Source organism: Loxodonta africana, chromosome 23, assembly GCF_030014295.1.
Source record: "Loxodonta africana isolate mLoxAfr1 chromosome 23, mLoxAfr1.hap2, whole genome shotgun sequence".
In the NCBI taxonomy this organism is placed as follows: domain Eukaryota; kingdom Metazoa; phylum Chordata; class Mammalia; order Proboscidea; family Elephantidae; genus Loxodonta; species Loxodonta africana.
The window spans coordinates 20,987,852-21,014,129 of NC_087364.1; the positions used below are offsets into that span (position 1 = coordinate 20,987,852).

At 42.9% G+C, this 26,278-nt stretch overlaps 1 protein-coding gene and 1 pseudogene across 1 annotated transcript; both read right to left on the reverse strand.

Annotated features, from left to right (window-relative positions):
• Window positions 1-1,523: 1,523 nt before the first annotated feature.
• On the reverse strand, window positions 1,524-2,338 carry LOC135228565 (ATP synthase subunit a-like; annotated as a pseudogene).
• Window positions 2,339-2,528: 190 nt separating this feature from the next.
• LOC135228566 (cytochrome c oxidase subunit 2-like) lies at window positions 2,529-4,043 on the reverse strand. The gene is given in 1 exon segment (XM_064275330.1): window positions 2,529-4,043. A coding segment is annotated over 1 exon segment (684 nt). The 5' UTR covers window positions 3,214-4,043; the 3' UTR covers window position 2,529.
• Between the last annotated feature and the right edge of the window lie 22,235 nt (window positions 4,044-26,278).

Below are 26,278 nucleotides of genomic sequence, written 5' to 3' on the forward strand. Positions count from 1 at the left end.
AACTTCATACAGATGGAATCATTCAGTTTCTACTCAGTATTGGCTTCTTTCATTCAACATATGAGCTGTGAGATTATTCCATGTTGTTGCATGAATCAGCAGTGTGCACTTTTTTTATTGCTGGGCAGCACAAAATTTTAAAAAGGAGCCCTGGTAGTACAGTGGTTAAGTGCTCAGCTGCTAACCAAAAGGTCAGCAGTTCGAACCCACCAGCTGCTTCACAGGAGAAAGATATGGTAGTCTGCCTAAAACACCCTATAAACCAAAAACCAAACCCACTGCCGTCAAGTCAATTCTGACTCAAATACCCTATAATGCGGTTCTACTCTGTCTTATGGGGTAGCTACGAGACAGAATCAGCTCCTTGGCAACAGGTTGTTTTGTTTTGTTTTTTAGTTTGGCATTTATTTATCCATTCTCCTGTTGGATTGTTTCCAATTTCTGGCTATTATGAATGAGTCTGCTGTGAACATTCTTATATGTGCCTTTTAGTGAACATATGCACTCCCACCTGGTGAATATATGTCTGTTATCTGGAAGTAGAATTCCAGGGTAAAGGTAGGAGTAATGCGATTTCTAGGTCAAATAGAAGAAATGTGATAGCTACTAGAAAGAATTTTATTGAGAATGGTAGGCGAGCAGAGCCTATTGGATCAAAGCCGCATTCGTATGGACTTGTTTTTTCTGAATAAGTATATGTTTGGGGTAGTCAAAATGCGATTAGAACTATCAGTGATGTTAGTATAGTATTGGTTAGTAGTGTAGTTATAAGGTTGATTATTTCTTTTTGGGTCTACCAAAGCCTACTAATTGGAAGTTAGTTATACTGAGTTAATACTAAAGAAATAGGATCCTCATCAGTAAATGGATAGATAGAGGAATAGTCACACTACATCTACGAAATGTCAATATCAAGCAGCTGCTTCAAAGCCAAAGTGATGGTTGGATGTAAAGTGAAATTTGAGTTGGCGAATAAAGCAGGTTAGGAGAAATGTTGAGCCAATAATAACGTGCAGACCATGGAACCCCGTAGTTACAAAGAAAGTTGAGCCATAGATGCCTTCGGAGATTGTAAAGAATGCTTCATAGTACTCAAAGATTTGGAGAAGTGTGAAGTAGACTCCTAAGAGAATAGTAATAAGAAGGGCTTGAAGTATGTTTTTACGGTCTCCTTCTATTAGGCTGTGATGAGCTCAAGTAATAGTAACTCCTGAAGCTAGGAGGATTGACGTGTTTAGAAGCGGTACTTCTAGTGGATTTAGTGAGTAGACACCTACTGGAGGTCAATAGCTTCCTAGTTCAGGGGTAGGTGCTAGGCTAGAGTGATAAAAGGCTCAGAAGAAACCTGTGAAGAATAGTACTTCAGAGGTAATAAATAAGATTATACCATACCGTAAACTTTCTTGCACGACAGGTGTATGGTGGCCCTGGAAGGTTCCTTCTCGAACCACATCCCGTCACCGTTGGAATATAGTTAGGATGTTAGTTATTAATCCTAAAAGCAGGAGAATTACAGAATGGTAGTGAAATCATATAGTTAGGCCGGATGTTATAAGTAGGGCAGATAATGCTCCGGTAAGGGGTCAGGGACTTGGATCTACTATGTGATAGGCATGTGTTTGGTGAGTCATTAAGCACTCTCATGTAGGTAGAGGCTAACTAGTAGAGCGAAGACGTAAGCTTGAATTAGTGCTACGGCAAGTTCTAGGGTTGTAAGTAGAATTATTGTGATAAATGTTACTGTAATTGTTATTGGATGAACCGATAATAAAGTTAGTGTGGCGGTTCCGGTTAAATGAATGAGTAAGTGACCTGCTGTGATGTTGGCGGTGAGTCGAACTGCTAGGGTGACTGGTCGAATGAGGAGACTAATGGTTTCGATAATAATAATTATAGGGATAAGGAATGTAGGTGTTCCTTGTGGGAGAAGATGGGCTAGTGAAATTTTAGTTTTATATCGGAAGCCTAGGACAACTGTACCAGTCCATAGGGGAATTGCTATGCTTAAGTTTATAGTTAGCTGTGTTGTAGGAGTGAATGAATAGGGTAATAGACCTAGTAGGTTGGTTAGGCCAATAAATAAAGTTAGGGTAATTAGTATTAGAGATCATGACAGTCCTTTTGCACTATGAATAGTCAAAAGTTGTTTTATGATTAATTGGACTAGTCATTGTTGGATTGTAATTCAACGGTTAGTAATTAGGCGATTTGGAGTTGGAAGTAAAATTGCTGGGAATGCAATAATTGGAATTATTGTACCTAAGGGTACATCGAAGAAGGTGGATAGTTCTTCGTTCACTTCTTCTTTCAAGGGAAAATACATGACTTCTTGGATAGTTCTTTGGAGACTGGGAAAAGGAAGCGAAGAATCTTCAGAGTTTTAAGGTGAAGAAAGATTATTAGTGTCGTAAGTACAATTACAACTACTAGTAATCAAATAATAATATTTATTTGTTCCATTCATTAAGGAGAATTCTATGTTCTCATACTCTAACTTAAAAGGTTAGTGCTATTATAGCTTCTTAATGATTATGCTAGCGATGCTGACCAGCTTTCAAAGTATTTAAGTGGAACTAGTTCTAGGACAATTGGTATAAAGCTATGATTTGCTCCGCAGATTTCGGAACACTGACCATAAAATAAACCAGGTCGTATTGATGTTAAAGTCACTTGATTAAGTCGTCCTGGAATTGCATCTGTTTTTAGACCTAGGGATGGGACAGCCCATGAATGGAGAACATCTTCTGATGAGACTAGTATTCGAACTGGCAGATCTGTGGGTAACACCATTCGATTGTCTACCTCTAGTAATTGAAGTTCTCCAAATTTTAGGCTATCAGTAGTGATTATGTATGAGTCGAAAGCTAAATCTTCATAATCAGTGTACTCATAGCTCCAGAATCATTGGTGTCCTATAGTTTTGATTGTTAGTAGGGGGTTATTAATTTCGTCTATTATATATAAAGTGTGTAAAGAGGGCAAGGCAATTAAGATAAGGATAATAGCTGGGAGAATGGTTCAGATTATTTCTATCTCTTGGACGTTTATTATATTTGTATGAACTAGCTTAGTAGTTAATATAAGTAGAATAATATACAGGACTAAGAAGCTAATAAGGAAAATAATTATTAGGGTGTGGTCATGGAAGTGAAGGAGTTCTTCTATAACAGGGGATGTAGCATCTTGGAACCCTAATTGTAATGGATAGGCCATAGAAATTTACGGGATTTAAACCTGTAGCTTAGCTTTGACAAGGCTATGTAATTGTTTTACTAAAATTTCATGCCTGCTGGGGAAGGCATAAAGGTTATAGATTTGGCTTGAAACTAACTGTTGGAGGTTCGACTCCTTCCCTTCTCGAGTTAGATTTTACGTAGGCTGGCTCTTCGAATGTATGATGTGGAGGTGGACATCCGTTAAGTCATTCTACGTTTGTTGTTGTGAGTTCTACCATAGAAACTTCACGCTTAGAAGCAAATGCCTCTCAAATTATAAAGACCATTAGAATTACGGCTACTAAAGAGATAAATGAACCAATAGAAGAAGCAGTATTTCATGCAGTGTAGGCATCTGGATAGTCAGAATATCGACGTGGCATACCAGATAGCCCAAGAAAGTGTTGGGGAAAGAATGTCAAATTAACACCGATAAATATAACTAGAAACTGAATTTTAGCTCATGTATAATTTAATGTGTATCCTGAAAATAGTGGAAATCAGTGAATAAACCCACCCATAATGGCAAAAACTGCACCTATAGATAAGACGTAGTGAAAGTGAGCTACAACGTAGTAGGTGTCATGTAAGACAATGTCTAGTGAAGAATTAGCAAGAACAATGCCAGTTAACCCTCCAATTGTAAATAAGAAGATAAATCCTAGGGCTCATATTATAGCGGGGGATCATTTAATATTACCGCCATGAAGGGTGGCTAGCCAACTAAAGACTTTTACGCCAGTTGGAATAGCAATAATTATAGTAGCTGATGTAAAGTAAGCTCGAGTGTCAACATCTATACCTACGGTAAATATATGGTGGGCTCATACAATGAACCCTAGGAAGCCAATTGATATTATAGCTCATACTATTCCTATATAACCGAAAGGTTCTTTTTTCCCTGAATAGTATGTAACGATATGAGAAACTATTTTTAGTAGGAACTGCCAAACTGTTTTCCAAAGTGGTCAAAACACTCCCACCAGTAATGGGTGAGAGTTGTTGTTGATCCACATCTTTGTCAGAAGTTGGTATTGTCAGTCTTTTTCTTTAATTGGGGTGAAAATTGGGGCAATTCATTGACATTGATTACATTCTTCATTTTGTGTAATCATTTCAATATTCTTCAGACTTTTTAATTTTAGTCATTCTGGTAGCTATTTCATTGTGGGTTTAATTTGCGTTTCCTTAATAAGTGATGATGCTAATGATCTTTCCATTTGTTTATGGGATATACTTTGGCTGATAATTTGACTGGAGATAGAATTGCTGGTTCAAAATTATTTTCTTCCAGAACATTGAAGATTGCTTTGTTGTCTTAGACAAGATGGCTGGAGTCAGTTTTATTCTTTTTTATTTAAGGCATTTGCTTTAATCTCCCTGGAAGATTTCAAACCTTTATCTTGATTTTTGCAGCTGTGTAGTTTACAATGATTAGGTTAGTTGTGGGTCTTTTTTTCATTAAACCTGCTTAGTTCTTAGTGGGCTCTTTCTTAGTGTGTCTTTCTATATATCTAAAAACTCATGCATTTCTTCAGCCAAGGGAATTTCCTTAGTTATTTTTCTCTTTCTTCATCTCCGCTTTCTCTATTGGAGATGTCCATTACATTGACATTAGATTGCCTGGATTTGTCCTCTAGTTCTCTAACTTTTCTCTCATTTTTTACCTCAGGTCTATCTTTCTACTTTAAGTGTTGGGAGATTTCCTGGACTTCATGTGTGACATAATCATCCTGGGGCTCAGTGTGTTTTTTGTTTATTTTAGTCGATCCATTAAAATGTTAAATTCATGACCATGTTTGTTTGTTTTTCTTTCTTTTTAACTTCCAAGGACATCTTCTTTTTGCTCATTACTTTTCCTCAGCAGACCGTTCTTGTTTAATGGATGCCATACCCTCTCAAACTAGAATTTTTTTAAATTCTCTTATTTGCTGAGTTATTTTTGTTTCCTCAAGGGCTAACTTATCTGTTTGCTTTTTCTCATTCATTTTTGAATTCCTCTTGCTCTTTTTCATTAGTGTTGTTAGTCTTTGTAACTTTTCTAGTTGTCATGTTTATAAAGGAAGGACGCCCATTAGTGTAGGTAGTTATGTTTATAAAGGAAGGACGCCCATTAGTGTAGGTAGTTATCTTAGCCAGTTGGTATGGGTTTCCTCTGCAATCCTTAGGTCTGTTAATATAATAGCCATTTCTTTTGAATAAGAAAGCTGACTGTGGGTCTGGGTTAGTAGGTGTACCTTTGAAAAGTGGACTGAGAACAGGTACTCAGGCTGAGAAGTCTTGGGATTGCCAATGAAGGAGGGCTTTACTGAGAAGGTAGAACACCTTAGCAGGTATGGCTTTCACTCTTTGGCATAGCTTCCTTTCTAGTGGCAGTGTCAGGAGTGGCTGGGGGTGAGGGTACTGTGAGGCTTTGTTGTTGTTGTTAGGTGCCATTGAGTCAGTTGCAACTCATAGTGACTCTAAGTACAACAGAGTGATTTACTGCCCATCCTCACAATCGTTGCTATGTTTGAGCCCATTGTTGCAGCCACAATGCCAATCCGTCTCGTTAAGGGACTTCTTTTTTACTCACTCTCTACTTTATCAGGCATAATGTCCTACTCCAGGGACCAGTCCCTCCTGATTACATGTCCAAAGTAAGTGAGATGAAATATCACTCACTGTCCTTGCTTCTAAAGAGCATTCTGGATGTACTTCTTCCAAGACAGATTTGTTCATGCTTCTGGCAGTCCCTTCTTCAACACCATAATTCAAAGGCATCGATTCTTCTTTGGTCTTCCTTATTCATTGTCTGGCTTTTGCGTGCATATGAGGCAATTTAAAATACAATGGCTTGGGTCAGGCGAAATTCAGTACTCAAAGTGACATCTTTGCTTTTTACCACTTTGAAAAGTTCTTTTGCAGCAGATTTGCCCAATGCAATATGTCATTTGATTTCTTGACTGCTGGTTCCATAGGCGTTGATTGTGGATCCAAGTAAAATGAAATCCTTGACTTCAATATTTTCTCCATTTATCAATGATGTTGCTTTTTGGTCCAGTTGTGAGGATTTTTGTTTCTCTGCATGTTGAGGTCTAATGCATACAGAAAGCTGTAGTCTTTGATCTTCATCAGTAAGTTCTTCATGTCCTCTTTGCTTTCAGCAAGCAAGAGCAGTTTGTTAATGAGTCCTCCTCCAGTGCTGATGCCGTATTCTTCTTCACATAGTCCAGTTTCTTGGATTATTTGCTGAGCACAGACTGAATAAGTATGGTGAAAGGATTCAACCCGAACACATACCTTTTCTGTAAGGCTTTAGCCCCTTAATTCCCATCAGCCCCTTTCAAGTCCCCACCAATCAATTGACATTATGCAAATGCAGCTTCACTCCCATTGGCCCCGCTAGTCTTTTGTGGAGCTCCAGACAAATTTACCTCATTATGCGCTCAGCTGCCTGCTGAGACCCAACCGTCATCACTGGAAGGCAGCCTACTTTCTTTACAGAGCAAGTCTCAGGCTATGGGAGGGAGAGACTGGTGTTTGTGCAGTTTTTCAGTGATTACCCAGGCCCTCTTTGGGTATATGCCATCATTTTTTTTTTTTTTTTTTTTTGCTCTGATTTCTTCATTAATTTTATTCCTTTTGTCATCTAGCTTCTGGGAATTCTGGAAAATTTAAATTCTGCTGTTCCACCTTTCTCATTTTGCAGTTTGTAGTAATTTCACTCTTTTAAAAAAATGTTTTTTTGTTATTTTTGTGGAAGCTGGGGTGGGGAGCAGGAGGGAAAGTAGACGAGTGTCTTCAGCTACGATTTTGAACCAGGCGTCACAAATTATGTTTTCAATCCATTTTTTTAAAAAATCAATTAATCTGAGGAAGTAAGTTATTTGATCAATGCATCACGGTGAAAGTAGGATTGGAATTCCCCATTTATTGTTCTCTCTGCTTAATACCAAGTGTTATGGATTAAACTGTGTCCCTCCCAAAATACGTATTGCAATCCTAACCCCTACACCTGTGGATGTACTGTAATGTAATCCTTGTCCATAATGCAATGTACTGTAATGTAATCTATCAATCAGTTGAGGTCCTACCAGAGTAGGATGGATTCTAAATTGAATCACTTCCAAGTTCTAAAAAGACTACAATAGACAGAGACACACAGAAGACCGATGCCACATGAGGATCGTCTACAAGCCAAGGAACGCCAGGGAACGAAGGAATGCCTGGGGCTACTGACAAGGAAGGACTTGACATGGCCAAGGCCCTGATTTGGACTTGTAGCTTCCAGGACTGTGAGAGAATAAACTTCTGTTCTTTAAAGCCACCTACTTGTATTTCTGTTAGTGCAGCAGTAGGTAACTAAGACACTAAGTGAGGAGATAAGTCCAAGAGGCTATTTAGAAAGGAAATGCTTCATGTGGTTCAGCCCAGGTTTCTAGGACCAGGGCGCTCTATTCAGGGGTTTGGACCCGAAGTACGGTTATCATCATGGTCCTTTGCCTGGAGTGGTCCTTTGTGTGTGGCCATCATCAGTGCCCGTGGAGAGGTGGGAAGAGAAGCAGGCAGGATTTGGGAGTCAGCATCCTGAGTTCAGATATTTTTTTTGTTTCATGCTCCCAGAATAACAACCAATGCAGCTGGTTAATCCAATGAACTTTTGTCTTCCAAGAGGCCCTCAGAGGATGAATCTATGGTTCCTCGTAGGCCAAACAATCAAGGAATAAAAGGCTTAACAGTGGGCACCAGTGATTCAGTGGTAGAATTCTCTCCTTCCATTCAGGAGACCCAGCTAGGATCCTTGGCCAATGCGTCTCATGCGCACCCACCACCCATCTGTCAGTGGAAGCTTGTGTGTTGCTGTCACGCTGAAAGGGTTTCAGCGGAGCTTCCAGATTAAGACAGAGTAGAAAGAAAGGCCTTGGTAACCTACTTCCAAAAATCAGCAATGAAAACCCCATGGATCACAACAGTTCAATCCACAACCAATCGCAGGGATGATGCAGGACAGGCAGAGTTTTGTTCAGTTGTGCATGGGGTTATCATGAGTAAGGGGCTGACCCAAAGACAGCTAACAACCACTACTACTCATCACATTCCAGTTTTTCATTCTTAATGGTAAAACAAACAACCACAATGAAACCTGAGGCCCAAAGGAGTTAGTTATTTCATTGAGGTCATTGAGCTTATGATCAGCAGTCAGGGCTAGATCTCTAGTGTCTTGGTTTGTAGCCCAGTTCTTTTACCCGTTGCATCATGACGAATGACCCCAGTAGGGGAGACAAATTTGGTAGGGGCCCTGCCTGCCCCCATTAATCCTAACCCTAAACTCCTGTGTTATCCATTTTCTGTGTAAAGCCTCTCCTGGCAGCTCAGGCCTTCCTTATCTCCCCCTTCCTGAGCCATCCTGTAGCATGTATGTGTACCTTACACTGTAACACCTAACCTAATTAGCAGACTGGTATGGATTTAATTTTTCCCCCCAAGATTAACTATTGAATTCCAGGTACCTTTACCTGTGGCTGTGATTCTGTTTGGAAATAGAGGTTTTCTCTTGTTATATTCGTGAGGTCATACCAGTACACGGTGAGTCCTAAACCTAATCACTTCTGGGGTATGAAAAGAGCAGATTAAACACAGAGACACACACAGAGGCTGGGAAGAAGAAGACAGACAATGGGGTCAGATGCTTCTACAAGGATGGCTGGCAGCTACTAGGAGTGGCCATGAACAAGGATGGACCTTCCTCTAGAGCCACACCCTCAATTCGGAGTTCTGGTCTCCTGAAAGCCCTGGTGGGACGGTGGTGAAGCACTAGGCTGCTAACTGAAAGGTCAGCACTTCAAACCCACCACCACTCCCTGGGAGAAAGATGTGGCAGTCTGCTTCTGTAAAGAGTTACAGCCTTGGACGCCCTATGGGGCAGTTCTACTCTGTAATATAGGGTGACTATGTTTTTTTTTTTTTGAGTTGGAATTGACTTGACAGCAACAAATTACAACGAGTTAGCCTCCTGAGCTGTAGAAATTAAATTTCTGTTTTTTAGAGTTACCCACTTGTGCTATTTGTGTTACAGCAGCACTAGGAAACTGAGGCACAGGCATACTGGGCTCTGGCTTGTTCTTTGACATTTCCACCTGTACGTCTTCTCTCCCCAGTGAAGCTCAATACTTCTGTTTCTTCTCCGGGGTTGACCCACTAAGAGGGTGCTAGATATATTCAGGACTCGATGTGCTCCTGCAGCGTGGGGGCACATCCTATTCGTCCTGAATTACCAACCAACCTAACAGAGTGCCTGGTTCATGGTAGGAGCACCATGGATCTTTATGGACTAAGGGGTTCCCATTAATCTGAGCCAGAAGATTATATACATATTGTTTCTCTCAAAACCATCTTTTCAACCTGAGAATCCGTATGGTATAGTTGAAAGCTAATTGGCTTTGGGGACAGGGAGAGACTTCTCTCTGGATCTTCGAGCACGTTGTGTAACTTTTCTGACTCTCTTATGAAGTAGGTCAGGGACCCTGGGCCGAGGAAAGGTGTAGGGGGAGGGTTTCTACTGTGTATACTTGTTGCGTGGAGTCCCTGGGTGGCATAAATGGTTACCAAGTTTGGATACTAACTGAAAGATTGAAGGTTTAAGCCTATTCAGAGGTGCCTCAAGTCCATCCAGTGGTGCCTGGTGGTTCGTGAACAATCAGCCATTGAAACCTGATGGAGCACAGTTCTACTCTGACACGCATGGGGCCGCCATGAGTCAGAGTCAACTCAACAGAGACTGGTTACTGGTGGTATGTTCGTTGTGAGGGTAAAATGAGGCACAATGTCTGTTAATTTTAGGTCATTAAAAAAAAAAAGGCCCCTTCCCTGCCTCTTCTCCCTTCGTCATCCACAAAAGCCATTAGCCATAAAGCCAGCAGCCCCCCACCCTCCTCCTACACATGGGTCTTCAAGAAAGGCTTTGCTATAAATTAAATCAAAATGTCTTTAGTGATCAATCTACAGAGCTTTTGCTGAAGGAAGGAAAGGTTGTTAGAATTTTATTTTCTTCTTAATGAGCTACCTGGGACTGGAGGGAGTAATAAATATAGCTTTCTCATACTTTTGAATCAACTGGCTACAGTAAGAATTTTAAACACTCACCCTAATTAAGCATTTGCAGAGTCCGCACTCAATATTCATTCAGGTATCCCCCTTTCTAATAAGACACAACTTTCATTTCTGCAGGGCCAAAAGCTCCAGAAACCCGACTGCTGTATTTGAAATCAGAAGTCGGTCTCTGTCCCACTCCTGACTCTAGTTTTTATCGCTGCCCTATGTGGGGGAATGGGCACTGTTTGTCTTCTGGGTAGCTCAGCCACCTAACCCTGTCCCCTCCCTGCCAGGGGACCATGGGCACCTGAAAGACAATTCAGAAATACAGGCCAGGGCCTGCACTAACAAGAATAGGAGGCTGTTTCATGTCAACTCCTAATGGAGGCTAGAGAGAGGTGAAAGAAGCCCAGGTTGCGCAGTGGTTAAAGAGCTCAGACGCTGACTGAAAGTTCAGCAGTTTGAATCTACCAGCAGCTCCACAGGAGAAACACCTGGCAATCTGCTCCCGTGAAGATTACAGCCTAGAAAGCCCTACAGGAGTAGTTCCATTCTGTCACATGGAGTCCCTGTGAGAGTCGGGATGGACTCCACAGCAACGGGCTTTTGATAGAAGTGGAAGTAGGGGTGGAAACAGGGCCTGCCTTTCTTTCTTTCTCTCTCTCTCTCTCCCTCCCTTCGTTCCTCCCTTCCTTCCTTTCTTTTTCTTCCTCCTTTCCTCTCTTCCTTCCTTCTTCCCTCCTCTCCCTCTTTTCCTTCCTCCCTCCCTCCCTCCCTCCCTTCCTTTTTCCCTTTCTTTCTTTTTTCCTTCCCTCTAGTTAAAATGCAAGTGGGAGAACATGTGCAGATTGAATCAAGAAATAGCATTCCCTTGTTCCCTCCTTCTCAAATTCTCCACAGTGAAGATTTCAAGCTCCCTCCACGCTTGTCCACCTGACCCTCGGCCCCTTCCTCCTCTCTTATTCTCAGGTGATGGCCTCACCTCCTGGTTCACAGAAAACAGGTAGGAAGCCTCAAGCGCTCTAACCCTCCAGTCAAGGCAGCAGCCGCCTCACTCCAGCCTCTGCCTTTCTCCTCTTCTCCCCCAGAGGACGGGCATTTTCCCCACCAGGGCTGATTCCCTTTCATGGCCTCTGGTTCCCAGTCCCTTTCTCTGTCTCAAGGACCTGGAGGGCTTCCCTTCTGGCCCTCCAATAATCCCCCTGTATTGCTGCTGTCCCACTGCATTTATGCGTGACCAAGTGTGGAATAATTGGAGTCTCTGTGTCCCCTGGGTGCCAGCCTTGCCTTTTGCCGGCCCTTCTCAGGCAAAGTTCTTAAAGGAGCTGCCGCCAGGCCCGTTACGGCCTTTTTCATCACCTTCTGCTTCACAGCCCTGTGTCTGCCAGTTGCTTCTGAAGTACAAGAGGTTCCCGGGTGGTGCAAACAGTTAATGTGCTCAGCCACTAACGTTACCATTAAGGTTGGTGGTTCCAACCCACTCAGTGGCTCCTCTGGAGAACGATCTGGCAATCTCTTCCTGTAAAGATTATAGCCTAGGAAATCCTACAGGGCAGTCTTACTCTGCCATATGTGGTTGCTGTGAGTCAAAATCAACTCCATGCCACCTAACAACAACACTAACGGGAAGGTTGGAGGTTCAAGTCCACCCAGAGGCACCTCAGAAGAAAGGCCTGGCAATCTACTTCTGAAAGATCAGCCATCAGAAACCCTGTGGAACACAGTTCTATTCTGACACGCACGGGTCACCACGAGGCAGGGGCCACTCGATAGCAAACTTTCTTTTCTTTTTTTTTTAACTGAAGCGCAAGATCACCAGGTTATGCTGGCGGGGGTTCACAGTGCGCATGGGAATTAGTGGTTCCCGAAAGTCGACGTCAGCTATGTTCTGACAGGTCCTCGAAGGTGACTTCACAGACTTCTTGAATAATGGGATGTTATTTTACCACTTGGCTTATTGGCATTTAGAACTGCATCAGTTAAGTCGTTTCGCTACCTCAAATTATATTTACACTGTATTCGTTTAATTTCTTTGGCCTGCCCGTCTCCCTCACCAGGTCAATGTAAGCTCCACAGGGATAGAGATTTTTCGCGTCGCCTTCTCTGATGTATCTGTGTCAGGGCCAGTGGTTGGCAGCTGGGGCACTCAGTACACATTTGTTGTAAAAAATAACTGAATCATAAATGAACACCAAACTTGGCAACATAATCAAGAACCGGGTACATTAAAAACCCAGCCCACCACAAAATGTTAAAAACTGGTGGGCTTTGGTGATGGGTATACAGGCGTTCATCAAATTATTCTTTCCATTTTTCCCTAAGTGTGAAATTTTTGGAAAGTCAGAAGAAAAAAACGAACAACCCAGCCTACCCGAAATATTCTCTTTCAGTTTCGGAGCCATTTTCCATGATCGAAATTAACATTCCAGGAAGATAATTTTTCAAATCCACTCTAAATTCTTCAAAACTTCATCTTCATCTTTCTATTCAGCTCTTGGGAATGAAAAATGGAGCAGCAAAATTAACTTCTCACGTCTGTTCTTCTACTTAAGAAACTTAATGTTTTCTTTTCACAAAGTTAGGCAGCACCTTGCCACTGTCCTTAGAACCAAAAGCCAGGCAAAGTTTCCCCTGGCCGGCACCCTTGGTGAGTGGACAGAAACCAGAGAAGCTGAGATTTTCCCCCACAGAAGGTTCTAACGTAGCCTCCCCGAGGGAGAGCTGTCAGAGTCTGATTTATTCGGTCTTGGATTTGCTGTCGTTCTCCTCATTGGGCTTAGACACAGCAGGGTTAGATCTTGACGTCTTTTAGTCAGTTTTGAGAATTTTGCTAAGTCCTTGTCAGATACCCTTTCTGTGAATAGGACAGAGCAGTGAACACCCTCAGACCCGTAGATCATAGTCTGTGGCGTAAGACCTCAGATTGGAGATGATGTGTACTGATGCCGTTTCCAGGTTTCTTGTTGCCTTCTTGAACACGGTTGTATAAAAAGACGGAATTAAAATGGGATCCATTAATCAGTGGCAAAGCATGTCGTTGTTGAGCTGGTCCCCTACTCATGGGACCCATGCACAACAGACCAAAACATTGCCCTTTCCTGCACCACCCCCATAATGGGTTGTGGATTGGACTATTGTGATCCATAGACTTTCATTGTCTGATTTTCAGAAGTGGATTGGCAGGCCTTTTCTTCCTAGTCCATTTTAGTCTGAAAGCATTACAGCATTATGTAAGCCTCTACCGACAGATTGGTGGTGGCTGCGTGTGAAATGAATTGGTCAGAAACGGAACCCAGCTCTCCCACATGGAAGGAAGGAAGTTTACCACTGAACCACCAAAGCATATCAAGCGATTATAGCTAATAAAAATCACAAAGCAATGAGAGCTCAATCATTTCTGATGCAATGCTTGAGAAACTTCATTCCATAATTCAATCCAGGGTTTATGAATGAAACAAATGGCTTTAAATTCATGAACTGTCTCCCCTGCATACGCCAAGGCTGTGCCCCACTCTTCATTGGTTCAATAATTTGGTCCTTTGAAGAAACAGGATGGGGGTGGTTAATTGAACAAGATCTTTGAAGTAGCATTAAGAGGCAGGTTCCAAAGCTTAGGTGAGAAGACTAACATTAGAGGGAGAAGAGCCCACCCATCTGAGCCAGGAGAGATAAATGAAAGGAGAGTTCAGATGGGGGCAAATTTGTAAGACTCCCAAAGAGTGGGCCTTCCTGGAGAGTCCTTGTCTTGCGGCCTTAATTTTCTCCGTAAAATAGGAAGCAAAATTGTCTGCTAAAAATGGAGAGGGCAAGAACTTGGGGTAGAAGATTTAGGTACATAGATAAAATAATTGAATGCGTAACCAATCGCCTCATGGGATTATTTCTATTGGTTTAGGGGCTTAGGGCTGTGATCTCGTGGGACAATCCAGTCAATTGGCACACTACAGTTTTTAGAGTTTATGGTCTGCCTCCCAGTACGGTAAGTAGTGTCTGGGGTTTTAAAAGCTCTAGAGTGTCCATCTAAGATACAACTATCGATTTTTATTCATCTGGAACAAAAGAGAAAGAAGGAAACCAAGAATTAGATACAGAAGTGGACTATAGGACTAAATGTCTACATGAACTACTGTCTTCACCATAAGACCAGAACTAGATGGTTCCCGGCTACCGCTACTGAATGTTCTGATCAGGAACATAACAGAGAAATCTTGACAAAAAGGGAGAAAAATGTGGAACAGAACTTCAAATTCTTAAAGAATCCAGACTTACTGGACCTATTGAGTCTGGAGGAGTCCCTGAGGCTGGCCCTGAGTTGCTCTTCAGCCTTGAATTGTAATTATCCCCTCGAGTCACCTTTAAACTAAGTAACAGCTTAACCCAAAGAGTAAATATTTTCACCCTTGAGTATTGTGTTACTTTAAAAAAATTTTTTTCTGTATAACTGCTATTTTAAAGCATAGGTGAGAAGGTTGGGGCCAGGGAGATAAAGTGGGAGTGAGACAACTAGAACCAAAATAATGAGACTGTAGATACAGTGTGAAGAATTTAACCAATCTCACTGAGCATTATGTCCAGAAACTGGGATGGGAGCAGGTTTTGCTGTGTATATATTCACCAAAAAAAAAAACAAAAAAAAAATTCACAAGCATTTTCCAGATGCGGGCAGAGAGGGGAAATTACTAAGGTGTTGTACAAGGTTTGTTGCATGGGATAATTTTCTGCATCAGAACTCAGGAGCCTGGAGAGAGGGCTAAAAAAATCAAACTCCCCTCGGCATCTTAAAGGTTGAGGTTCTCTAGGTCAAGTGGGATAGACGGACAAGAGAGTGTAGGGAATTGGGGAGAGAATAATGGTAGGGGTAGACCATGAGTTCAAGGTTGACGATGAAGGAAGCCAGAAGGCAGCAGATGGCTGAGAGAAAATGGTTTGCCTAGGAGCCACACATTGTATTGTGATGAAAGAAGAAAGATGTTGGAGGTAAACAAGTGAAAAGGGTGAAAGAACAGGGGTTCATCTGAGAGTGGGATACTGGAGCTACACATCATGTTAGTTTCCCAGAACAGCTGTAACAAAGTACCACAACATGGGTGACCCCTAAGAACAGAAGTTTATTTTCTCACAGTTCTGGAGGCTAGAAGTCCAAGGTTAGTCTGTCAGCACTCTTGGTTCCTTTTGAGGGCTCTGAGGGAGAATCTGTTCCAAGCCGCTCTCCTAGCTTCTGGTGATGGCCAGTGATCCTTGGTGTTCCTTGGCTTGTAGACGTATCACTTCAGCCTTTACCCCTGTCTTTGATGACGGGAACACTTTCCCTCTGTGTGTCTCCCTGTGTTGCTTCTCTTCTTCCATAGACACCACTCAAATTGAATTAAGACCCACTTTTTTTTTTTTTTTTACCCCAGTATGACCCCATGTTAGCTGATAACATCTTCAAAACTCTATTTCCAAAAAAAGTCACATTCACAGGTACCGGGGGTTAGGACGTCAACGTATCTTTGTAGGGGATACAGTTCAACCCCTGACACATATCTGGAAGGAACAATGCCGGGTGATGACAAGGGAACAGGAACGGCCACAGGAGTGGGCTGCCGAAGTGCAGTTGAAACGTCCAGAGCATGGAAGTCCAAATGGACAGTGAAACTCTCCAATGGGAGGACAGAATCCAGGGTGGGGAAGACTGAGAGGCAGGAGCTGAGAAGAGTATGGATTCAGAGAACAGCACACTCAGCGTTCTCCCTCCTTGTTTCCCTCATTCCAGGACATTGATCGTCTACCCCACTAAACACAAGCTCCTCTGAGGTCAGGCACTGTCCATCTTTATGATGTCACTTACAACTTCTCTCACATCGGGGCAGTCCTACTACTGCTCCCTGTGACCTCCCATGGCTGACAAAAACAAAGCTGTGTCTGAATTAACCTAAGCTTGAAGAGTCAGACAGCCAGTTTTCTAGTATTGCCTCTTCTTCCATCAGATTATCTACTTCTGATGAACACTAGCACCTCCCACTCTACCACCAGACCATTTATCCCAGCTAATCTGCAGGGGGCATAGCTGTGTCCACCTTCAGTGATGTTGGGGTTTGTCTTTTCACTGTCTTCGAGTTAGCTAGTCCATGACGTCAACCAACCTGAGTGTCTTAGACTGGAAGCAGAGTCATCAACACATTTAAGACTAACCAGACTTGAGAACCAATTTAGAAAACTCACCCTTACGATTTTGTTTCCCTAGAACCACTTTCGGTACCAAGTGTAGTAGGCTGGGCTCTCTAGAGAAGCAAAACCAGTAAAACGTATATAGAGAGAAAGAGACAGAGAGAAAGATTTATTTCAAGGAAATGGCTCACAAGGTTGTAGAGGCTGGAGTATCTAAGCCCATGGGTCAGGATAGAGGCCTCTCCCGATTCATGTAGCCACAGGGGCTGACCAACCCAAGATCAGCAGGTCAGAGGGCAGGGCTCTTGCTCAAAGGCTGCAAAGATTGATGAATCCCAAGATCAGCAAGCAAGACCGAAGGTAAGCTGCTAGTACAAGTCCCAAGAACTGGAGGTCAGACGAACAGGGGCCAGCTGCAGGATCCAGTACAAAAAGCCCCCAAGCCTTGTCAGAATGTTGGGCCATAGGGCCAAGGAAACTTCCATTCAACCGATTGGCTACTCACAGCAGATCCCATCATGGGGGTGATCACATATCGAATCTCAACAGGGAAGCAATCACAACATTATACAACTGCCAAAACATAGGATCATAGCCCAGCCAAGTTGACACACAATCTTAACCATCACACTGAGCACCAAGAAGCTGTTGCCCACTTTTCTTACCTGGAATCCTATAACATTGTTGCTATTAAGGGAAAAAAAAGAATAGTCCCCAGGGGGTGATAAATTGTACCTTCTTTCCCAAGCAGCATTCTCCCGCCATCCTTTGCTTCTAGGGATCTACTTCTTAATTCTTTCAATTGTCCAAAGAGAACAGTTTTGCACAGGAGCTTGGGATTTTCATTTCATCCCTTGTTTGAGAAATGGTGAGGGACAGTCAGGGGCTCCTTTAATATCAGGGACCTGCTGCTTTGTAGAAGAGCCCTGGTGGTGTAGTGGTTAAGCACTCGCCACTAACCAAAAGGTCAATGGTTTGAATCCACCAGCCGCTCTGTGGGAGAAAGATGTGGCAGTCTGCTTCCATGAAGATTACAGCCTTGGAAACCCTATGGGACAGTTCTACTCTGTCACATGGGTCACTCTCAGTCAGAACTGACTCAACAGCAACGAGGTTGCTCTTCAGAGATCTGCGAGCCCGTTAAAAACACTTCATTGAAATCAATCAAATGCAATGAGGTGTGTTTGAGGGAAATGAGAGGGAGCATTGAGAAAAAGAGAAAGAAGGATTTATGATGGCTTGCGGTGTGCAGATTCTGGGCTGATGAGCGTTGAGGGGATCCCAATGCATTTGGGCCAGTCTGCAAGGGTGATTTATATGGTGATTGAACTGGGAAGCCAGCGTCCTCCCAAGTCTGAATTTTAAAGCCAGAGGAGCCCAAGGAAGCCATCAGATCAAACCAAGGGCCCCGTCTTGGTGATTTCACCTGTGCGTTCCTGACTGGGAGGTTGATATTTCCACATCTCCATGACAACTGAGGGTGAAAGACATTCACTGTCAAATTCTGTGCTGACAAGCACCAGCCACACTTTTCATTTTGGTGTTTATAACGGATAGTGAGGGCGTTTCCCCTATCTCTGCCAACCGCCAGATTTTGCCCTGGTGAGCTGGAAAGCAATGGCAATTTCATTAGGCAAATGTCACAGCCCCTTGCCCTCGGGGAGAGAGAATGGCACTCCTGGGAAGCAGTGACGCCGGCGAAAGATCAGAGTCTGCTGCTTCTGCTGGGGAGAACTATTCAAGGGTGTTGTTTGTTCCAGCTGAGCCCAGATGTAAACGCAGCCTCAGGAACGCTGCGCTTCCTTTCCTGGGACCTCAGACTCCGCCATCACGGGATATGACATCCCCATCCCCTCCCCTTTGGCTCACACCGGAAAGAAAGGGCCCCCACACCACCCATCTTTTCTCCTTTATGCGTGTTATGCAGTGGTGAATCCCAGCAAATAACGCCACAGCCCACTTTCCCTGGGAGGGGCTGACTCTGCCCTGGTTTGATGCAGATGACGCCAGTATGAGTCACATTCCAAAATGTTTCTGAGTAAGCCTAGTTTCCTTAGGGGAAAACTATCAAAGCAAAATCCATATTTGAGAATAATCTCTTCCCTCTTCTTAGAAAGGCTGCAGGACCCTTGTCATTTGGTCACCTTACTTCTGGCTATGTCATGCTTTAGAGAATAATTCTTTAGGAGCTGTTCCTCCTTTGCTAAAGAATGCCATTGAGCCACTCATAGATAAGTTTATTTCCCAGGGTTCAATTGAGATCATTGAGAACAGCAATGAATATAGTAATTTATGTAAAACCGCATGCACATTTATGCAAAACTCTGCCCATACCTTAGACTCCCTCCTTGGGCTTTTCAGCTTGGATTCCACCCTCTGCTCCCAGCTTTGCTGGCACCTTTGATTCGGGATCTCCCACAACTTCCAGTCCAGTGCATTTCTCCAGGAAGGCCTGAACAATTACAGAGCCAGTCCAAACATGGGGTACTTTTATCATTCCCCCATTTTAAGGATGAGAAAATAGAGGCTTGGAGAGGTTAAGTAAACTGCCCACAGTCTCATAGTTAGGAAGGGACAAAACCAAGCTTATGAACTCTGGCTGCCTCCACAGACTGCCTTTTCATGACTACATTGTCTTTTTTAGTGTTAAAAAATTTGCAAAATAGAGAAAGTAATCCATAATCCTCTCTGCATATAAACCCATTGCCACTGAGTTGATTCCAACTCATAGCGACCCTGTAGGACAGAGTAGAACGGCCACACTGGGTTTGCTAGGCTGTAATCTTTACTGTTACAGGCGACTGCCGCACCTTTCTCCCACAGAGCGGCTGGTGCGTTCGAACTGCCTCCCTTTTTGGTAACAGCCGAACACTTTAACCACTGTGCCACCAATGTTCCTTCTCTGCACACAGTTTATACAATCATGTTCATAGAATAAATTCTTTTTGTTTTGCTTATTAAATGTCCTATCACAAGCATTTCTTTATATTGCTGCTGTTCATAATTACTATCCCAAATGCACCTTGGTTTTTTTCCTTACGAAGACTTCTCTTAGAGGGATTTTTATTGCTCCCAATTTTACACTATTTGAAATAATCTACGAATGAGTATCTGAGGCATATAACCGTTCCTTCTTTTGGGTGTTTTTCTTTAGTATAAATCCCCAGAGATAAGATTGTTGGATCAAGGCTACGTAATCTTGCGGCCCTGGAAATTGACTGTCTGCTGAGTTTCAGATCACTGGAACCATTTTACACTGCATGGTAATTTCACTCTGTCCTCTCAAGCACGGCATATCATCAGTGATATTTCCTTTTCTGTTTTATATACATAAAATGTGAGTTTGTTTCAATTTAGATATGCTTCGTTTCTAGTTAAGTGGAACATTTTGGGGAGGGCTGCTATGTAACTGTGTAATTCCCTTGGGGCTCCAGTGCAGCCCAGCAATGCATTTGACTCTCACATGCACAGACACACACACACGTATATTCACATATGTACACATGCCACATACCACGCACACACTCGCTAATATGCATACATGCACCAAGTTCTATATGCATGCACATACATAAACACACACTCACATACACACAACACACACCACATACATATACTCACACACACTGTATACCATACACACACATCAGAAATCACAAATTATGTACATACACACACCACATACTACACACATACACTCACTTGTACATATACACACCACACACGATGTACTACACACACACAGACACCACACGCTTACTCACTCACACACAGATACACACCACATACCACACATGCACAATCTTACATACACGCTCCATACCCCACACATGGACACACTCACTTACACACACACCACATACCACACACACACACTCTCACACAGATGTTCCATCCCCACACACACACTCGCTTGCTCAAACATACCACATACCACATACACACTCTCACACAGACGTTTCATCCCCCCACACACACTTGCTCACACACACACACCACATACCACACACACACTCGCTAATATACATACATGCACCAAGGTCTATATACACGCACATACATAAACACACACTCACATACACACAACACATACCACACACATATACTCACACACACTGTATACCATACACACACAACTACACACATCACAAATCATTTACATACACACACCACATACTACACACTTACACTCACTTGGACATATACACACCACACACGACATACTACACACACACAGACACTACGCACTTACTCAGTCACACACAGATACACACCACATACCACACACGCACATTCTTACATACACTCTCCATACCCCACACACAGACACACTCACACACACACCACATACCACACACACACACTCTCACACAGATGTTCCATCCCCAGACATACACACTCGCTCGCTCAAACACACCACATACCACACACACACTCTCACACAGACGTTTCATCCACACACACACACACTCGCTCTCTCAAACACACACACAGAAACAGAAGCTACATTTGACCTTGATAGCGCTGCTATAACGAACAACAGCTCAGGTTCACAGCAATGGTCTCTGAGCGCACAGCAGGTACTGTTGAGGGAAGAACTAAGTAATTGGAGGAAACGTAAGAGACAGAAGATGCTGACTTGTGTTCTTCAGCTAACGCTTTGCCATTTAATAATTCAACAGCAGTTCTGTGAGTAGCTCTAGTTTCTGTGGACCTCTTCACAGTTCTCTGAAGATGCCTCTCTTCAGTGTGAGGAAAATCTCTTCCAAGTTATTGAGGCTTGATTATATCTTTTTCTCTTAAAAACACAATTTTGAATTTAATTAAGACCTGCAAATTGTAGAAAATCTGTAAAATGCAGAGAAGTTTAAAAAAGAGAACAAAAATCACCCATAATCCTCATAAACTCACCATTAATATTTGATGTATTCCATCTGCTCTTTTTCTATGTGTATGAAGCAAAATTGGTATTATCCTATATTTAGTCAGTTTTATAGCCTGTATTTTTCATTCAATATAATATTGTGAGTTTCTGCCATGTCACTAGATATTCTTCACAATACGATTGTTAATGGCTATGCAATATTGTTGTTGTTATTAGGTGCCGCCCAGTCAATTCTAACGCATAGTGGCCCCACGTGACAGAGTAGAACTGCCCCACTGGGTTTCCTAGGCTATAATCTTTACCGAAGCAGATTGCTTCTCATGGAGTGGCTGGGTAGATTCGAACTGCCAGCCTTTCAGTTAGCAGCCCAGTACTTAACCATTGTGCCACCAAGGCTCCTTTATATTAAATTACCTAATATAAATTTATCTCCATTTATTTTACCATTTTCTTACTACTGGCCATTTAGATTGTTTCCAGATTTGCCACTTACTTTTACTTATTTGGGAAAAGTCAAGGCGAGGAGCAAGATATTCGAATGCATTCGAAGGACAACTGCTCCACGGTGGAAACCTCAGAGGCCTGGGCCACTCTGTGACTGTGGGATCCCCCAGCAAATGGCTTTGCGTATCTTTGAGTGTCAGTTTTCCCATATGTAAAGCGAGAGGCCTAAACAGATTTCCAAGTCCTTCCAACCCCAACATTTTACTTCTCTAAGCTAAAGAGATGACTTTCTGTTTATGAACATTATCCCTCCTCATGTTGTTGTTAGGTGCTGTGGAGTTGATTTTTACTCACAGCAACTCCATGTGACAGAGTAGAACTGCTCCATGGGGTTTCCTAGGCTGTCATCTTTACGGGAAGGAGCTCTGATGATGGAGGGTTTACGCCCTCATCCGCTAAATGAAAGGTCTTTTTCTGAGGAGCCAACAGGGGGGTTCAAACCCCGGACCTTTTGGTTAGCAGCCGAGCGCTTAACTGTTGCAGCACTAGGGCTAGAATTGCAAACTTCTTACTATTTTTTTTTTTCTCTCTCTCCATGCATGTCAAATGAGAATGTATATGGAAACATTCAGGGGTAATAATGAAAGAACTACTCTTCTAGATCTTTACCCATGGAACTTTCTAAGCCATGCTCATTAGCAAGCACATTACCGTTAGATTACTGCTAGCAATTAAGATGAGAAAACAATAATTAGGCAAGTGGAATGATCCAGGATGAGATACAGTCTAATACATGGTAGAAGAGGGGGAGATGTTTTGGTGGCAAGGTTGAAATAGGAAATCCAAATTCTCTAGTTCAAAGCCTTTCTGCATTCAGGGGCAGCTCCAGAGAACACAGGGCACAGGGGCAGGAGGACGAGAGTAATGGTGGCTCAGTGACCCCAGGGGTCTACTGCAAAGGCTGTTATTAGACCTAGTTACCATCATGCTTTCATGTCCCCAAAACTCCCTGCACCAGGCCACTGGCAAGCTTATTCCACAAAGCCCCAAGAAAGGATGTCTCAGTAACAGTTTCTTCTTGGTGATGAAGGGATGTAAATATAAGCAAAGAACAAAAACCACCCCATGTGCACTTCTCCCACTCCTGGCTTTGCTAGCCTGTTGCCTGACAATCACCTTGAAGCGTTCCCTCAGGTCACAGGATGCACAGGGGGTGGGAGACATAGTATTTCAGGAGCCCTGGGGTACAACGAGGAGCCCTGGTGGTGCAGTGGTTAAAGTGCTTGGCTGCTAACTGAAAGGTTGGTGGTTCGAACCCACCAGTCTCACCACAGGAGAAAAATGTGGAGTTTGATCCTGTAAAGATTACAGCCTTGGAAACCCTATGGGGCAGTTCTCCTCTGTTCTATAGGGTCACTATGAGTCAGAATCGACTCGACGGCCATGGGTTTTGGGTTTCTGCTATGCCAAGACACTTCTCGGAATATCAGAGTAAAACGTTGAAGAGATGGAGAGAGAGAGCGTGCCTGGAACCCATGAAGGCATCTTTTCACCACAGTCTGGCTCTTAATTTTCACTTCGAGCTCACGGTGCACGGTTACCAAATGCTTAGGTCCACTAAAACGATACCTCTGCCTGACGAAAGTTTAGTTCTAAATAACTTGATCATTAAAGGCACAGCTCATTTCATCCAGAGAATTCCTCCCGTAAAGAAAGACTTATGCAGAACAAAACTGTGTGTAATATGCTTCCATAAAATGTCTGAGAGGTGGCTCTCCAAGTGAAATTTGACCCCCTTGCATTGATCCAACACCAGAGGGCGCTACTTCCCCAAATTCCCAAGAGAAGGGCCTGCCTAAACTGGCAGATTTCCGCTTCCCTTCTCTGCCTGACAGTGGGTTTGGCTTTTTTCTGGTTTTCTCTACCCTGGAGTTTGGGAAAAGGATTTTGAGGCTAGCTAGGCAGGGAGATGAGTCGTCGATGTTCTTCCCAGGCACAGTCCTGCCTCATGAGTCCTCAGGGAGGAACAGAGGGAATCCTGCACAGAAGGAGGTCAGCTACCTCAGAGGAATCTCAGGCTCTCGGATTAAAGGATTAAAGAGGGAGCTCTGTACAGGTGGCCTGGGTACAGAGGGAAACACACAGGCGGTACATGTCAAGAAAGTACTACTTACGCACAACCCCTGTAAAGCCTATTATATTAAAAATTCGAGGTACATACAATGGTTTGTAATAACAAATTGGAGCTGCTTTTTTATGCTCATCAAAACGTTATCATTATGACTATTATTATGTTGAAGATGTTTTAGTGCACCTGGAAGTGTTTCTTTAATGTTTTATATGCAGAGAGAGGTTACTAAGACAAACGTTTGACTAACTGACGTTAGATATGAACTGTACCTAACTGTTCCAATTTATGTACAAATTTGACTTAAAGACAGACTTAAGAACGGAACTCATTCGTAATTCAGGAACTGCCTATAATGAGGACATTTCAATCTCAATAACGAAATGGGCATGGGCAGGGCCAGAAACCTCAGATGTGGCTTTTTCCCTGATCGGGGCATGTTGCTTGCCACCTTTCCAACCCCTTCCACCTGCCTGCAAAAGGCCTGGGCATGGGCCTGAGAAAGGTGGCCATCCATGTGCACAGGGGGTGAGGATCAGAACCTCGGCAGGCTGCTTTTGAAAGGCTCCCAGCCCAGGTGTTGTCATAATGATAATGACAAGCCCCTGCTATGGGTCAAGAACCGCATGAAGCGATTTACGTCTATTCTCCCTGGTACCCATGGTGACCCTATGAGTAGGAATGAAGAAACTGAGGCTCAAAGAAGATGGCAGAGACAGGACTTAGCTCCCAATCTGCATGGCACTGAAGCCGGGAGCTTTGCACTCCACATACTATACCCGGATTATTCATCGTCGTAGGTTATTAAGGACTGTGTGTTAAATACGATTAAACTCTGCCTTGAGCATTGTGCTCTTTTAAGAACTGTCTATATGGGATCAAATTGACAACAGCAATTCGAAAGGTTAGATAGAAAGCTTAGGGGGCAGTAAGTTTATGTTAACGGGGAGAAAAATTTGGAAAAGGCGGGTAAGAATGGCTGCACAACTTGAAGAATGTAATCAATGTCACTGAACTGTACACATAGAAACTGCTGAATTGGTGTACATTCTGCTGTGTATATTCTCAACAACAACAAAAAATAGAATGTTTAACAAAGAAGTAAAATAATAATAAACTTCCCTGATCCACACTAATACAGGTTTCTAGAAGAGACTAAAGGTGTTCAGAAACCAGATGCAACACCAGGGAAGGACCTTGGATGTGGTCAGCATCATTATAAAGCGATTTAACTTAAGAGCTGGAATTGCTCCCCATGGGAGTGCTTCTGTGCTGAAGTTAGCCTGCTACAGTTCCCTGAAGGTGTCTAAACTCCCAGCTGTCCCTGGAGCCAAAAGGAGGCTATATCGGTCCCCTAATTTCTCTTCCTTAAGAGTATTATCATAAGTGAGGGTTAGAAACTCTGAGAGATATAGATTTGTAATATTATATCCTAAAAGGAAATAATAGCTTGCTGTTTTCGCAGCTTAAGATACATATTTTACAAAAGGTATATCACAGCCTGTGCATAATATAGGTCAAACCTCTCCTGTAGAGCCAATGAGCGAATCAGTGAGTTAAGGTCTGTTAAAGGTGAGGACTCCACGTTGACTGCCAAGCAGAGATAGCCTTCCCCCAGAGCCTGGGCTCCAGGTCGAACGTAACTTAATGTTCACAGGCGACTGCCTGGGTTTGAATCTACCTCCAATTTCCTAGATGTGGGAACTTTGATGGGTTACTAACTTCTCTGTGCCTAGGTTTCTTCTCTTATGAAATGAGATAATAATTGTACCCTCCCGTTAAGGCAGTTGTGAGAATTAACGAGTTAATTCACGTAAAGAACTGCCTTCGTTTCTTAGTGCTGCTATAACAAAAAATACCAAAAGTGAGCAACTTTTAAGAAAACAGAAATTTATTTTCTCACAGTTCTAGGGGCTAGAAATCTGAGTTCAGGGCATCTGGCTCTAGGGGAAGGTCCTTCCTTGTCTCTTTCCACTTCTACATTGCCAGCTTCTGTTGGCAATCGTCGGCGAACCTGGGTCTGTAGACACATCTGTCTCCTGTGAGTTTGCCCCTGTGTGTGTGTCTGTTTTCCCTTTTATAAGATATCACTCAGAAGGAATTAGGTTTAGGACCCACTCTACATGGATATGACCTCATTAACATAACAAAAGAAATTTCTATTTCCAAGCAAGATCACTTTCACAGGTACAGGGGTTAAAGTTTAAACTGAGGGGACACAATTTAATTAACAACAAGAACCTAGAACAATCCTTGCACATAGTAAATCCCTATTTAAGATTTTGCCATTATATGAGTGTGGGATGCAACTAAAAATTTTAATTTCAGAGAAAACTGAGCTAGTTTGGAATTAGGTAGGTCTTATAAATTCCACCAAAAACG